The sequence below is a fragment of the Lepidochelys olivacea genome, assembly GCF_965140295.1.
Source record: "Lepidochelys olivacea isolate rLepOli2 genome assembly, chromosome: 2".
In the NCBI taxonomy this organism is placed as follows: domain Eukaryota; kingdom Metazoa; phylum Chordata; order Testudines; family Cheloniidae; genus Lepidochelys; species Lepidochelys olivacea.
Window position 1 is genome coordinate 53,695,983 of NC_140412.1, and position 15,092 is coordinate 53,711,074.

At 40.3% G+C, this 15,092-nt stretch overlaps 1 protein-coding gene across 1 annotated transcript in view; it reads right to left on the reverse strand.

Annotated features, from left to right (window-relative positions):
• The window catches only part of STMN2 (stathmin 2), a 56,531-nt gene extending 41,710 nt beyond the window's left edge, over window positions 1-14,821 (reverse strand). The window contains exon 1 of the mRNA XM_084619315.1: window positions 14,607-14,821. Coding sequence (XP_084475441.1) covers window positions 14,607-14,625 — 19 coding nt within the window. The 5' untranslated portion in view covers window positions 14,626-14,821. The remainder of the gene's footprint in view (window positions 1-14,606) is intronic.
• Between the last annotated feature and the right edge of the window lie 271 nt (window positions 14,822-15,092).

Genomic DNA, 15,092 nt, shown 5'->3' on the forward strand with positions numbered 1-15,092 from the left:
GGGTAGTAAAGAGAATAATTGTAACAGTCTTTGTAACTATTAGCCCAGTAACATACTTAGTGGAAGTAAACCGGAAGTGTGTGAACACTCTAGTGGATCAGATGCCTTCAGGTCAGCTGGGAGCATCTGTTTGGGAAGAGTCACAAATAAAACACAGGGCCTATTCCTCAGCTGGTGTAGCTGAATGGATCCTGCTATTGAACAAAAACATGAGATAATACTGGAAGCAGGGTGTGCAGATTTTAGAGCAAATGTGTGAACCAGAGCTTAGTATATTTGGAAACGTCTACATAGACCAAACTTGAAAACAAATCCAAATGAAAATCTGAGTGATTTTATTTGCATGTTGAACTTATTTTTCTTTGTTTAGTAAAGCTGGCAATTTCAAAATACTGGGAGTAACCATAGTCACTGTCATGAGTAGGTGCTTACCCCTGCCATGTGATTGGTCTAAATTTCAGTAACCTTGACCCACATCAGGTGACTGGGCCAGAAAATAAAGGCTTGTCTCCTACTAGCACTCCTGTGTGTCACACCTTTATTATGCTATTTGAGAAGGAAACTAGATCTGGAGCAAATGGAGTCACTGGAATCCTTCAGTATCAAATGGAATCTGGCAGAGAAATGGTGGTGATTGTTTTAAGGATTTTCCTGGAAGTGAGTGATACTGATGAAAAGGGTTAAATCCTTTGCATCTGTTACTCTGGGGAGGATTGCAGTGTATGTAAGCTGTTGTAATGCAATTCAGTTAAAGTATATGATGAGATTAAGAGTGTCAGGAAAGAAGCTTCCATCAGGGTGTGGACCACAAATAACAAGTCCACCTACCTGATGTGGCCCATGTCCTGCACTATTCTACTATCACAAATTCATCCTCATTCCTATTAAAGCAGGTCTGAATTTTTCTAACTCCTAAAACTGAGTTATTATATTTAATTGGCAATCAAGTTATTAATGGATGAAATCCTGGCCCCACTGACATCAATTGCAAAACTACCATTGACTTTGAGTCCTGGATTTCACCCAATATTTAATCAATGTGCTGGAAAGCATAGTAGGAGGCAATGCTAATAATGTGACATTTATGACCTATTTCTAATGTTAATGTCATTCTATGGCTCCCACTTCCTTCTGTAGGATTTAAAACCAAAATAATGCTTTATTAATAATAATTACTTGATTTATGTTTCAACTAGTGCATTCTCCCAGTTCTTTATAAATACATGAAAGTATTTTGATTGCCACTGTTAAGAAACTAAATCAATAGTATATTGCTAGACTGTATCGGTAATAAGAACCAGAAACATTAGAAACATTATTGAATTCTTTAACCAGAAAATATGAAAAATGAAAAATTTTAGGGGAAAAAGATTGATTTTGCCCTATGACAATTTTGCTTGAGTCCTGATTAGCTGGTGGAGCAAACAAATTTATTTAATTGACTAGAAGACAAGTGAGTGCTGGAGAGAGACCTTCAATTGTAACATTACTGTAATAAAACTAGAACAAGGGCAACTGTCTGGAAGAAGCTTCCCACATTACAAGTAGCTTTGGTCAGATTTACATAATAGCACTGCAATGATTTTCTGCAGATCTCAAATCAATGCATAAATGTATGAGCTATTACAATTCATGCATACTGTACTTTTTAAATTTGGTGGGAATTCTTAACCATGGCTTTCATGGTATCTTTCTGCCTTCCTTCACAGACTATATGTCATATCTATAGATCAATTCCTAATCTTAAAGACGGCATTGAGAAATGGATTTCTGATTATTGAAAATTAGTGATCATCCCTAAGGCTCTGATCCTGGAAACACTTATGCTATGAGTTCTTCTGTCAAGTTCAATGAGACTACCCATGTATGTAAAGGTACCCATATGAAGATGACTCTGCATGGATGGATCCCTGCACCCAGGCCCTTGGGCTCAGTTGACTTGAATGGGGCTCCACACTGGCACAGGGGTGGAGTTACTGAGGGTGGGATCCACAAAGGGACAGAGGCGTTGGAAGGCTGAATGTCAGAATGTCTACATTTTAGGAACCTAAGAAATCACAGGAACGCGGTGGTCCACAAAGCTGAGGAGGAGGTGGTAGTAATGGGTCCCTCTGTATAGAGTTTAGAGCACTCACCTGAGACATGGGAGACCCAGATTCAAATTCCCCCTCTCTGCCAGAGAGGGAGAAAGGATTTGAACACTCTCAGGTGAGTGCTCCAGCTACTGAGTTATAGTGTGTTCTCATGTTGTGGTCCCTCTGTCTTTCCTTGTGAAGCTGTTCCCGTGTGGATAAATAATGAAAGTGATTGGAACTGGGGGACTGGACTCTGGCTCACTCACTTGCTAGGTGAGTGCCCTAACCACTAGAGTACAGGGTCATTCCCTTGCTCTCTTTCCTTTTCTCTGGCCCAATGATTATTTTAGTATCTAATGATTAATGTGGCTAAACCTCTGCTGGTATAATCATTTAAGTCAATTTACACCATCTGAAGATCTGGCCAAAGTATTTATTTCTTAATACATTTCAGATATTAAAACATGTATCCAGTACAAACTAATAGTACTAAAACTATTAGTTTATATTTTTCAAAGTCTAACACTATTTATTTTTCTCGGCCACCACATCAGAAAATATGGAGTCTTGCAGGTTGCCCAACGGTTTTCATTTATAAGGCTGTTTTTCATTGCTTATAACATTGCCAAACTTCAACCATTTGGGCTGTAATATTCTATGCCAGGTGTCTGCCTCAGGCTGAACTTTCTGGGAAAGTTTCAGCAAAAACAGTTCAGCCATTTCTGAGAATAAGACTAGGGAAACATATGTTGTTTTGCCCATTTTAAAATTCTTGCAACCATTTAGCTGAGATGGTATAGCACCACCATGCTTTGGTACCAGGGCTTGACAGTTGGCAGGGAGGTGGCTGTTATGTCAGAAATGTGCCTTTTGCTTCACAAATTTGGCTAAGTTATAAACCTTTGAAAAATCTCATCTCAATCTCCACACATGCTGAGTAGAAATGTGTTAGCATTTGGCTACATTCTCCATCCCAGGGCTGCAGGGACCAAGCAGGACTTTTCCTGCACAGCTCCTCCCAGCTTCTGGAGGACACAGTAGTGCCAGGCTCAGGAACTGAGTGCAGAGAGGCTATCTTGTGTTCTCAGTTCTCCCCTTGCTGGCACCCAGCCAGCATGAAGGAGGTGGAAGCAGCCTTCCTGAAATGCAAAGGGAACAATAGCTGCACGTAAGTGGCAGCAGATAGAGTAGATTTGGACAAGGAGCATCCTGGGGAGGGGGGCAAAGAGGGGAGATGGGGACTGGGAGCTAGTAATAGGGGGAATGACTAGGAACTGTTGGGGAAAATGAGGGCAGAGGGCAGTGGGAGCCAGCTGGGGGTGTGGAAAGACTGAGATGGGACAAGGGGTATGGTTGAGACACATTGGTTGGGCAAGCAGATTGGGACGAGGATACTAAGATGGGAAATCTGGGATATAGACTGTGATTGGGAGCTAAGGTAAGAGAGGGATTGGGACTCTGATGGGGAGCTTTGAGGAAAAGTCTGGGACTGGTTGGGCAGGGAGACTGGGATGAGGAACCAGGAGATATTGGGGGTTTCGGAGACAGGACCAGAACAGGGATAAATTGAAGAGGATGAAAAGAAGGGGGTCACGCTTAGGGGTACAAGGACAGAAACATCTGTGACCATGAAAGCACACTTCTTTCTAGCACCTGAATGGAGCTGTTTTTTCAGTGTTCTTTTTTTAAAAAAACCCCTGGGTAATGACATTTGAAAACAACATTGAATGTAGGTTTGATTTTTGTTGTTGTTGTTTTTTAATGTATTATTATATTAAAACATTTTCTTGCAGACTTACTTTAACTGTTCTGTGCAGTGTCTTGTGTTCAGTGGCTGGGCATTTTTTTAGGTTGTTGTTCAAACATCACTCACATCTTGGCAGTATATTCTTTGTGTAGGAGAGGCCCAGAGCTTTGTGGTTTAAAATTCCAGTGCACCATTGACAAGATGTATAGGTCATACATTTGTACAGCACTCACAGCATCTTCAGTGCATTTGACTCTCACTAGTATATTTACCATTCAGGCCTCCTGCTACTAGAGGGCAAAGTCATTTATGCTAGGAGTTCACTGCAGTGCACATTAAAGTTCACCAGATAAGCTCCTGGCCTTCCTGACATTTTAATAGTGAATAAACTGAATTCCACTTCATTAGGGAGTAACTTGCATCCCTAATTACATTCAGATTTAAAATGAATATCTTACGATTAATGGTTTTCAAGAATGAATTGTTAATATTGCATGCATTAATTTTTTAAATGTAGCATCTTGCTTTCCTGGCAAAAAGTCATTCTCCTTGGAAACATGTAAGTCTTCAATAAATGCTGACGAATCACTTTATAAACCACAGTGAGTGTGGGCTGTAATTACCTACTTATTTTTATTTAAAAACCCCCCACCAGACTATGATACTGCAAACTGTCAGACGGCAATCTTGACAGCAAAAAATTATCTAAAGGTATCAGGAAAGGTATCTGTTCAATTAGAAATGCAATCTTTTGTGTTACATCTTTTCAATGTAATCTTTGGAGTGTCACGTGCAGACTTCTGCATAGTGTCTTATTCCAATGTGAGTTCCTAGAGAGAAACTGTTTTTCCAGTAAGAAAAGGAGTACTTGTGGCACCTTAGAGACTATCGAATTTATTTGAGCATAAGCTTTCGTGAGCTACAGCTCACTTCGTTGGATGCATACTGTGGAAAGTGTAGAAGATCTTTTTATACACATAAAGCATGAAAAAATACCTCCTCCCACCCCACTCTCCTGCTGGTAATAGCTTATTTAAAGTGATCACTCTCCTTACAATGTGTATGATAATCAAGTTGGGCCATTTCCAGCACAAATCCAGGTTTTCTCACCCCCCCTGGATTTGTGCTGGAAATGGCCCAACTTGATTTATTTGGGGATTGGTCCTGCTCTGAGCAGGGGGTTGGACTAGATGACCTCCTGAGGTCCCTTCCAACTCTGATATTCTATGATTCATATCAAAGGTTTGAGGAAAACAAATACACACAAAATAGCTACTTGTGATCTTTAATGAGGCCTAATTAAAATGGGTTGTAAACGTCACTGCCACAAAATCTCTTTGAGAATTAATAGGGAAGGGGTGGCCAAACTTACTGGGCCTCCAAGCCGCATCTCTCAATCTTCAGAAGTTTGAGAGCCAGGGCAGGAACAAGAGCTCGGGGTTTCAGCCCCACTGTGGCTGAAGCCCTCAGCCCCAGCAGGTGCGTCCCGCAGGGCTGAAGCCCCTAGACCCCCCTCTCCACTGGACAGAAGCTCCTACCCCACCACCCCACTGCAAGGCAGAGGTCCTGAGCTCCTCGCTCCCAGTCTGGTAGGTGGAGAAGGGGGAGGAGGGCAGAGAAGGGGGATTGCGAGCAGCACTTTATGGTAAAAGAGCCACATGTGGCTTATGAGCCACAGTTTGGCCACTCCTGTAATAGGGTCTGATTCATGTATTACATTTTAATTTTAAATATTTCCTAGGGGGATACACAGATTTCACTCTTTCATGCATGCATGTTGGGTAGTGCAATGCCGAGTCCTTAACGGGCAGAGTGTCATTTACTGGAGCTCTGACCTGGCTGAGGTCTGTAGGTGTTTCTGTAATTTAAATGTAAGTAATAACTCCCAGTAATAACATTAGATACTTATGGGAGTTTTGTCAGTATAAGAACTGCAGGAATGGGCCCAGTGTACATAGCAAGAGGAATAGAATAAATGTACATGGAGAAATCTTAGGCCAAAAGGACATTTTATTTTTTAAAGAAATTTAGAAAGGGTGGAAAATTGGGTTGAGATGGAAAGTGATAGCCATGGGGTGACCGCTGGGAATGTATATAGAAGTACTAAATTTATATCTTAACATGAACGAGTCTTTTAGTATGTACATAAAAGAGAGAGAGAGAGAGATGTATAATTTTTCAACCACAAGCTATCCTAAGGATTTTAAAGACCCCTTTAGGCAATATAACACTAATATAGCTTCAGGAAAGAAGTTGCCATATTTCTTGATCTGATCACTGGGGTTGTTTTTGTTTTGTTTTTTAAAATTGTATAACATCAGAGGATCTCAGAGCACTTCCATGCCTTAAGAAATTGAATTTCACATCACATCTCAGAGGTAAATGAATAGCATTATCCCCATCTTTTTGATGAGGAAATGGAGGCACAAAGCAATTAAGCAACTTCACAAATTAAACAAGATGTCTGTGGCAGAACTGAGAACAAAACCCAGGTCCTGTGACTCACGGTTATGTGGCTTAACCACAAGACCATCCTTTCTCTACAAAATAAGTTTATTGTAATTACAGATTCTTCACATTTGAATAATTATTTATTTTGTATATATACATGCCAGAGATTAGAGTGATACTCTAACAATGAAAAAAATTGTTCAATAAAGCCTAATACTTGATGTTAATGCTATGTACCAGTTTAATTGCACAGGCCTGTCAGGGTAGCTTAAATTTACTTTCACTCATTAACTAATATTATTACCAGATTGCAGACAGGAAAGGGAAAGCACACAGATGTAACAAAGAATGACATAATCACAAAGCAGATACGCATGCTGGGTACTGCTCAGACACACAACATTTTGAAGTATATTCTGTTTCAACAGATCACCATTTTCTAAGATGTGTTCCTACAGTTAGGCTCCTAGATCCATATGCAGGCATCTAAATAAAATTGTCCTGAAATTCAAAGATGCTGAGTAATTATAACTCCATTAACTCCAGGGTGAGTTGTGGGTGCTCAGTATCTCTTAAAATCAGGCCACTATTTTGTAGGTTCTTAAATATGGATTTGAGGATGACTGTATACACGTAAATATGAAAATGTTGGCTCCTGTCTATCGAGAGAGGGATACTTGCTCTTGGATTAGCGTTGTTTATAAATCGAAGAAAGAACAACAGTTTAGACAGTATCAAAGGAATACAGAGCCTTAGGGCTCAGGCGTACCCTCAGATACGTGTGTATGAAATGCAGCGGATCATGTGAAAGCAACTACCTGGTTTCAGTGGCTCCATGCACCTGAGGGAAAGACTCAATCCTGCTCATGTTGAGTTCAGTAGTAGAGCTTCAACTGACTCCCATGGATGCAGGGTCTGGTCTGGAGAGTCTACATCCCCGAGGCTGAATCCTCAGCCATCCATTTAATTGATAAAGTAGTAGAATACATTTTCTTTATACTAGAATAATAGCAGTGTAGGACTGGAAGGGAACTCAAGAGGTCATCTAGTCTTCTCCCCTGCACTCAGGGCAGGACTAAGTAATAACTAGACCATCCCTGGCAGGTGTTTATCTAACCTGATTTTTAAAACCTTCAATGATGGAGATTCCAAAACTCCCTAGGCAATGTGTTCCAGGGCTTAACTACCCTGACAGGAAGTTTTTCCTAATGTCCAACCTAAACCTCCCTAGCTGCAATTTAAGCCAACTGCTTCTTGTCCTATTTTCAGAGATTAACGAGAATAATTTTTCACCCTCCTCCTTGTAACAACATTTTATGTACTTGAAAACTGTTATCATGTCCCCCCTTAGTCTTCTCTTCTACAGACTAAATAAACCCAACATTATCAATCTTTCCTCATTTTTGTTGTTGTTCTCTGGATTTTCTTCAATTTGTCCATATCCTTCCTGAAATGTGGCACCCAGAGCTGGACACAATACTGCAGCTGAGACCTTATCATCACAGTGTCTTGCTTATAACACTCCTGCTAATCCATCGCAGAATGATGTTTGCTCTTTTTGCAACAGTGTTACACTGTTGACTCATATTTAACTTGTGATCCACTATATAGCCCCGATCCCTTTCCGCAGTACTTCTTCCTAGGCAGTCATTTCCCATATTGTATGTGTGCAATTCATTGTTCCTTCCTAAGTGGAGTACTTTACTTTTGTTGACATTGAATTTCATCCTGTTTACTTCAGACCATTTCTCCAGTTTGTCCAGGTAATTTTGAATTTTAATCCTATCCTCCAAAGCACTTGAAACCTCTCCCACTTTGGTATCATCTGCAAACTTTATGCATTATCTAAATAATTCATGAAGATATTGAACAGAACCAGACTCAGGACCAATCCATGCAGCACTCCGCTTGATATGCTTGACTGTGAACTACTGATGATTACTCTTTTGGAATCGTTTTCCAACCAGTTATGCACCCACTTTATAGTAGTTCTATCTAGGTTGTATTTCCCTAGTTTGTTTATGAGGTCATGAGAGACAGTATCAAAAGCCTTACTAAAGTCAAGACATACCACATCTACCGCTTCCCCGGTGTCCACCAGGCTTGTTACCCTCTCAAAGAAAGCTATTAAGTTGGTTTGACATGATTTATTCTTGACAAATCCATGTTGACTGTTACTTATCACCTTATCATTCTTCTAGGTGTCTGCAAATTGATTGCTTGATTATTTGCTCCTCTATTTTTCTGGGTACTGAAGTTAAGATGACTGGCCTATAATTCTTAGAGTTGTCCTTATTCCCCTTTTTGTAGATTGGCACTATAATTGCCCTCTTCCAGTCCTTTGGAATCTCTCCCGCCTTTCATGAGTTTTTGAAGATAATCGCTAATGGTTGAGAGCGCTCCTCAGTCAATCTTTTACATATATATATATATATTCATATATAACGTCAGATAATAGCAATAGAACAGTTTTTCTTTATAGTATTATTTGTATGAGCAGTTGGCTTTAGTTTTTATGAAGATAGATATCACAGAAGCAGCCTGTAACACTGATTGATGATGTGATGTTTGCTCTTCCAGGAAGCATTTCTTTTGGAGGCAGAGCTTCTGAGAATGTCAGCATTCGAAATACTGAAGAAATGTAGGTCAGAAGGCAAAATACTCATCATTCAAGGGGACTTGGGGGGTACCTCTGTGAAAAGATAATCCTGTCTGGGCTTTTTGATTCCAGACGGCAATTGCCTAATGGTCAGATCTCAGTTCTCCTGGGTTCTAAGTGTGGATCTATCACTAACGTGCTGTTTGGTCTTTGGCAGGTCGCTTAAGAAAAATATTTTCTAGTGTGTTGACTAAATTTGGATGACTCTATTTCTGGGTGACAATTTTAAGCCACCTAGAGGCTGATTACTATAGGAAAATAATTATATTCTAGCCGCTTTGCACTATAGCTATTGATGCAGTCATTATTTAATAATAAAGAATATCTGTGTAAAACAAAATCTAGTGAAATGTAGCATTAAACTGCAAACACAAAGAAATGAGCAAAAAATGAAATCCTAAATTAGTTGCTGGTGAAAAAGATGTTAATTGCCAAAATTGATAAGTGAATTATATATAGATGAATGAAAAGCCTTTGGTATGAAAGCTGGGGGATGGATGGACATCTTAAAAGTTTTTACTCTTTTGCATTTTGTGTTTATTTTCTCAGAAAATAATGTGATGTCATGCATAAAATGATGTAATATATGAGGTCACACTCATGCCCAGAAGCATCAGGTGGCAGGTGAAGAAGTGCTGTCAAGTAGTATGAAACTCAGTAATTTCTTGACTATATGAGCTGTTTTTGTTCAAATTGTCAACTGAATTTTCATGAAAAGTAAGACTCACCTATTTTTTAAAAACGGGAAGTGAATATAAACAATATGAAGTCTTAATTTCTCTAATGACTAGTGTTTGGCAGCAGATTTTTGGTGACCAAAACTTAGGATAGACCAGGTGTAAGTAAAGACTCAACTGTGGCCTTCACTAGCTACCATCGTCTGCTATAATGTGTCATTAATTATTTTCTTCTGGCATACATATTTAAAATACAATTATTAATTAACATGCTATAATACATATCTTTTATCACTTAAATACACCACTTACATATGACAGTTGGAAGCGTACACAAGCATCCAAACTAATCTTTTTTCTTTTTTTCCCCAAACTGATGGGAAGTCTTTTGTTTAAAATATCCTATGGAATATCCTGAATCCAAGTTTCCATACAAAATGGGATTTTTAAAATCTCAGCCTGTGCTATTGGTGACCAAAAATCACTAATTTGATTCTGATAATAATAGAACTTGAAAGTGTTTCTAATGCTGGACAATAAATGCTTCAACAAAAGTTTAGAATCATAGGATCTGCTCCTGCTCAATTCAGGCAAAACTCTTAACTTCACTGGACCCTAGGTTCTTTTATTTTTCTTACTATTTAAAGGTAATTTCCCATTGACTTGATCTGCTACTTTGAACATTAATTTTAATTTTCTGACTTTAAAGGTTAGTAAAAAGTTAGATTCACTTTTATAAGAAGGAAGAAGAACATGAAGGTTTAGTAGGTTTGTACAATCTGAAGCTGAATAATAATGGATAGGAACATATTTTTGGCTCTAGTTCAGCATGGTACTTAACCCCATATCTAACTTTATACACATAAATAGTCCCATTAACATCAATAGGATTACTCATGCTTAGAGTTAAGCACCCACTTAAGTGCTTTGCTGGCTGAGGGCCACAGTGCTCAGCACTTTGTAGGATCAAACCCTTAGTTATTAAAATGTTATCCAATATGATGTAAACAGTTACATTAAATAACAATACACAGATTAATAGCTTCACATCTATATTTATTCACTGGATATAATAATAATGCTATATGCTGGTCTTTGGGGAACACATATTTAACAGCTATTATATATTCTTCAGGATGTCTATCCAATTCTGAGTCAATAGCTAAGAAATTAGGGGTTTTTTTAATAGAGGAAAAACTCGGAACCACTTTTATTGCATTTTAATCAATAGGACTGAAATATGCAAATGAGCTAAAGTATGATTGGTTGAGCTTCACTATCCTGCCTACCCTTCCTGTCACCCTTCCACTGTTCATTACAATTTTGAAATTAAACTGAACAATACTTTAAAATATTATTTACAATTTGTCAGTGTAGTTCTATGAGACAGAATCTTATCAAAATTAAGCAGATAGGAGGACTGGGATAGAAGGATAGTTTTGTGTAAGAGTTTTGTCTGAACATGTTTTCATGTTAAAATAGCCTTTAAATGTACAAGACATAATATAGGGAAACTAGATTAGGCTATTCAAAGCCATTTCTGAGTTCTAATGACATTACACGCCACCTGAGCTTCAACCTCCCATTACCAGGATGCCAGAAGAACTGTGGGATATGGAAAGCCCATTATTTCTCTGGTGTCTCCTCCACCCTGGTCATTCAGATATATATAATGAATTGTGGGTATATGAATAAACACATCATATGTATTCAGATTTTATTTGGAACAAAAGGTCAAAAGTTATGTATCATATAGAGTAAAGGGGGGCATGGATCAGCGTTCATGTTGCACTCCCCATGAGTACCCAGCTCAAGCCAGGGAAGACAGTGATCCAACCAGCGGACCAAATCCGGTGATGAATCCTGGTCATGTGCCACCTGAGGCACATACTGCACAGAAGCTCAGAAGATTTAGGGTAAAATTAAAAGAAATGGCAATCCCTGCGCAGTCAGGTTATATGAAATCTAGTGATTAATGCACACACACATATAGAACAAAAACAACAACTGAAACCTAATTGGCCATTAATAAAAGCATCTTGAGGCCTAGATTTTTCATTCTGACAAAATTCCTGTTGAAGTCTAAAGGAAATTTTGCTTGACTAAGGAGTTCAGAGTGAGGCCCTGTGTTACTTGAATGTTGCAGAATATTAAGCACGTGTCTATCTGAGCATGTTTAATTCCATTGAAGTCAATAGGACTATTCACATGCTTAAAATTAGGCATGTGATTAAGTACTTTGCTGGACTGAGGCCATAAACAGTATGGGGAGCCTGATCCTGCACAACATAAGCTGATGAGAGTTTTGCTATTGACTCCAGTGCTGACATGATCTAGCCTTTATTTAGTGCTTTGTAATAATACAGTGTACAGTAGGAAATGAATTAAACCACTGTGATTCCCCTCAATGGACAAGTGGGTAAAAGCAGCATGCGCTGGTCCAGAACCAATGTGGCTTATTTAACCAGCAATGGGAGATTTGCAAGATTGGAAATAACCCTCTTTTTCCCAGGTAGAACTAAAGCTTATTTTCGGAAGAAAACACATTCCTTTTTCATTACATTTCTATAGAAGCAAACCCTTGGAATAGACAAAAAGGTCCTGTTATATTTTAGCACTTGAAATACCTTCTAAAGTCAAATCTCTTAAAAGTAATACTAGAGAAGTGGACAATAGAGCCATTACTCGTCTGGGAGTTTATAGACAGAAGCTGTTTAATCCTTAATCAAATAGTTAAAAAACCAACTCTTCAAAGATTGCAATGCAATTAATATTTTAAAGAAGTTTTTAAAAATATGTAGCTGTATATCTTTAGGAGAGCAAATAAGAGGCTTGCTAATCAGGACCTAATTAATAGGCAAGCTGGGGAGATTTAGTCAGTCAGTCTCTGGGTGAATCTAATGATTTCAACCTGCTGCAGAAACCTTTATATTTGAAGAAGGCCAAGACCATTAATCAAAGACTGAAGAGCCCTTTCTTCTATGGCGACAGAATTCCTAACAGGGGCTTTCTGCAGTGATTAGTCTCCAACTGACTACAAATTATCAATACTGATTACCAGTTTGCTGCAATGGGGAGGGGATGGCTTGCTCAGCACTGCAGAGCTGGCCAGACTCCCACAGCTTGTGTCTCCGTCTGTTTGCATATACAGCTGTCTCATGCCTTTTCCCTACAGGTGACAATGCCAGGTTAGAATGGTTTCCACCCACAGGGATTATTTCTCAGATCAAAGAAAGAGAATCCCAGTGTTGTTTTTACAGGCAGAGCAAGTGTCTGGAGGATTCATGTTAACTTTGGACAAATGATCAAGAATGAAACAGGATTATTATTGCCACAGAGATTCAGTAGTGAGGACGTGGGTTTAGCTTCTTTCTGAGAACCAGATAACGGCGTTTAAACCTTGCTTTCCTTATTCTGGGTGGCTGTTGTGAGCGTGGGGGGAGTTTGATAGGGAAATATTTTGAAACACTTTGATTTCTAAGGCATCACCCACATTTTCCCCCTTTCCAAAGGAAGCAGAAAGGAATTTGATGATAGGGAGATCCTTTAAAAGACTGGTCTGGTGGCTAATGCATTTCGCTCCTTTCCACTCCCTCCACTGCGACCTCGGTTTCCACCCATTCGCACCACAAAGCAGTTAACCGCAGTCAGTGAAACAAAAGGAGTCGGGGGAGGATGTCCTGCGTGTGCCTCTGAATTTTAGCCCTAGATAGTGGCGATTCCCCAGAAGGTTAAACAAAACCGCAATCGTGGCTCCGAGCCCCTGCGATCATTGGACATCTCGCCTTCTTGCTTCTCAGGTATCAAACGGAACCAGAGATTCCGCTAACTACACCCGCACCCAGAATGAGGGGGATGGATGGGGCGGGGCTGCCGAGTCCACACATACAGTTTGCCTTGGCTCTAGTGGGACAAAGTAAGTAAATAAATAAATAAGCGTGGCACTCCCGACAAAACAGGACGGGGGTGGGGAGAGAAGCTGCTGCGTTACCTAGAAAAAAAAAATCCCGGTAGGAGGATACCCTTTATTATCCAATGACCTACTTTTTGTGTGTGCAGTCAGACTGCAGGGGTACAAGATCCCAGGCTTTGGAGCAGGAACGAGGTGGGCTCTTTCCAAAGCAGTTTGGGTTTGTGCACTCAGCCTTTGCGTTGATATCCCTCCCTCCGCCCCACTTCGCAATGTCTACGGGGACCGGGGAGGTGACTGTCGGCTGGGCGAGGGCTCCCTGGGCGTGCTCGGGAGGAGACAGCTGCAGCAGCCGTATGGGTGGGGTCTGTCTGCCTGCATTGTGCTGGGCAGCTGGAGTCTGTGGGGCTGGGCTCTGCAGGTGCCCTCTCCTCAGGAACTCCGGGAGGAGCGGCGCAGAGCGTTACACAAAGAAACCCAATGTCACCCCCCCCCTTAAAACAAAGGGCGGACCCTGTTCTTTGCAAGGCGATCGGGTTATGCATCGAATTAGCAAAAGAGAAAAGGCTCCCTCTAAATCCCGTCGCTGGGGAGATGAAGGTGTCTTTCATTTTCAGCCACGAAACTGGTCAGTTTCATCGTGCAAGTGTTTTGCTTTTAACAGATCATCGCTAAGAAATAGCTGAAATGAAGAGCGAGCGATATCTTGAGACCTGGCGATAAGGGGCGTTATAAAAACACACACACATACTACATTTCAGAATAGGTAAGGGCACTTTTTTTGGTGCCACTCACAAAAACTCCCTTTAAAACCAAATGTATCTCCTGGAAATGAGTGTTCAACTTATTTGCCTTAATCACCCCAGAGCAATCTGCCATCAGATCTCAGGCTAAGACTTCCAAAGAACCCCGGGCTCCCAACCCTCCTCCCTGCTTTTTGATCTTAAAAAACTAAACAAAAAGAGTTAACATTGTCTTGGCTTTTTCTAAACATTAAGGCCTCTTAAGGGAGCGCCCAGGACAGCCGGTGGTCCTAGGATATAGCGGCTGTTGCATTGGCTGAAGAAAAAGAGATACGATTTCTTACCCATTGCTGTTTTAGCCATGGTGGGATGGATGTGCAGATTCTCAGAGGCTGTGAAGGCAAAGGGGTCCAGCTACAGCAGTGGAGAGGGAGAGAGAAGACTGAATAAGGCACTGAGTCAGCAGCGTGGGGCTGTGCAAGAGAAGGAGCAAGAGGCAGGAGCCCATGAATAATTATCACTCCTCTACCCAAGCAGATTGGCTCTAGAGGTCCCCTGACATGATTCCTGCGCAGCTAGAATCTCCAAGCATTAAATATTGATCCACCAACGGTGCTGGAGTACAAAGTGCTAGAATGGAGTTTGAAATGGAAATCAGTCCTTGAATGCCTCTCCCCCCCTTTTTTTTAGTTTTAATAGTACAGTCCATGTCAAATGTTTTATGTCTTACATGAAAAGCCTATTGGGGTTGAAAGCTCTCCTGTTGCTACCTGGAAAATAGGCACACATGCATTTTTAACACAATTGAACACTGATATGACAAAGGGAGA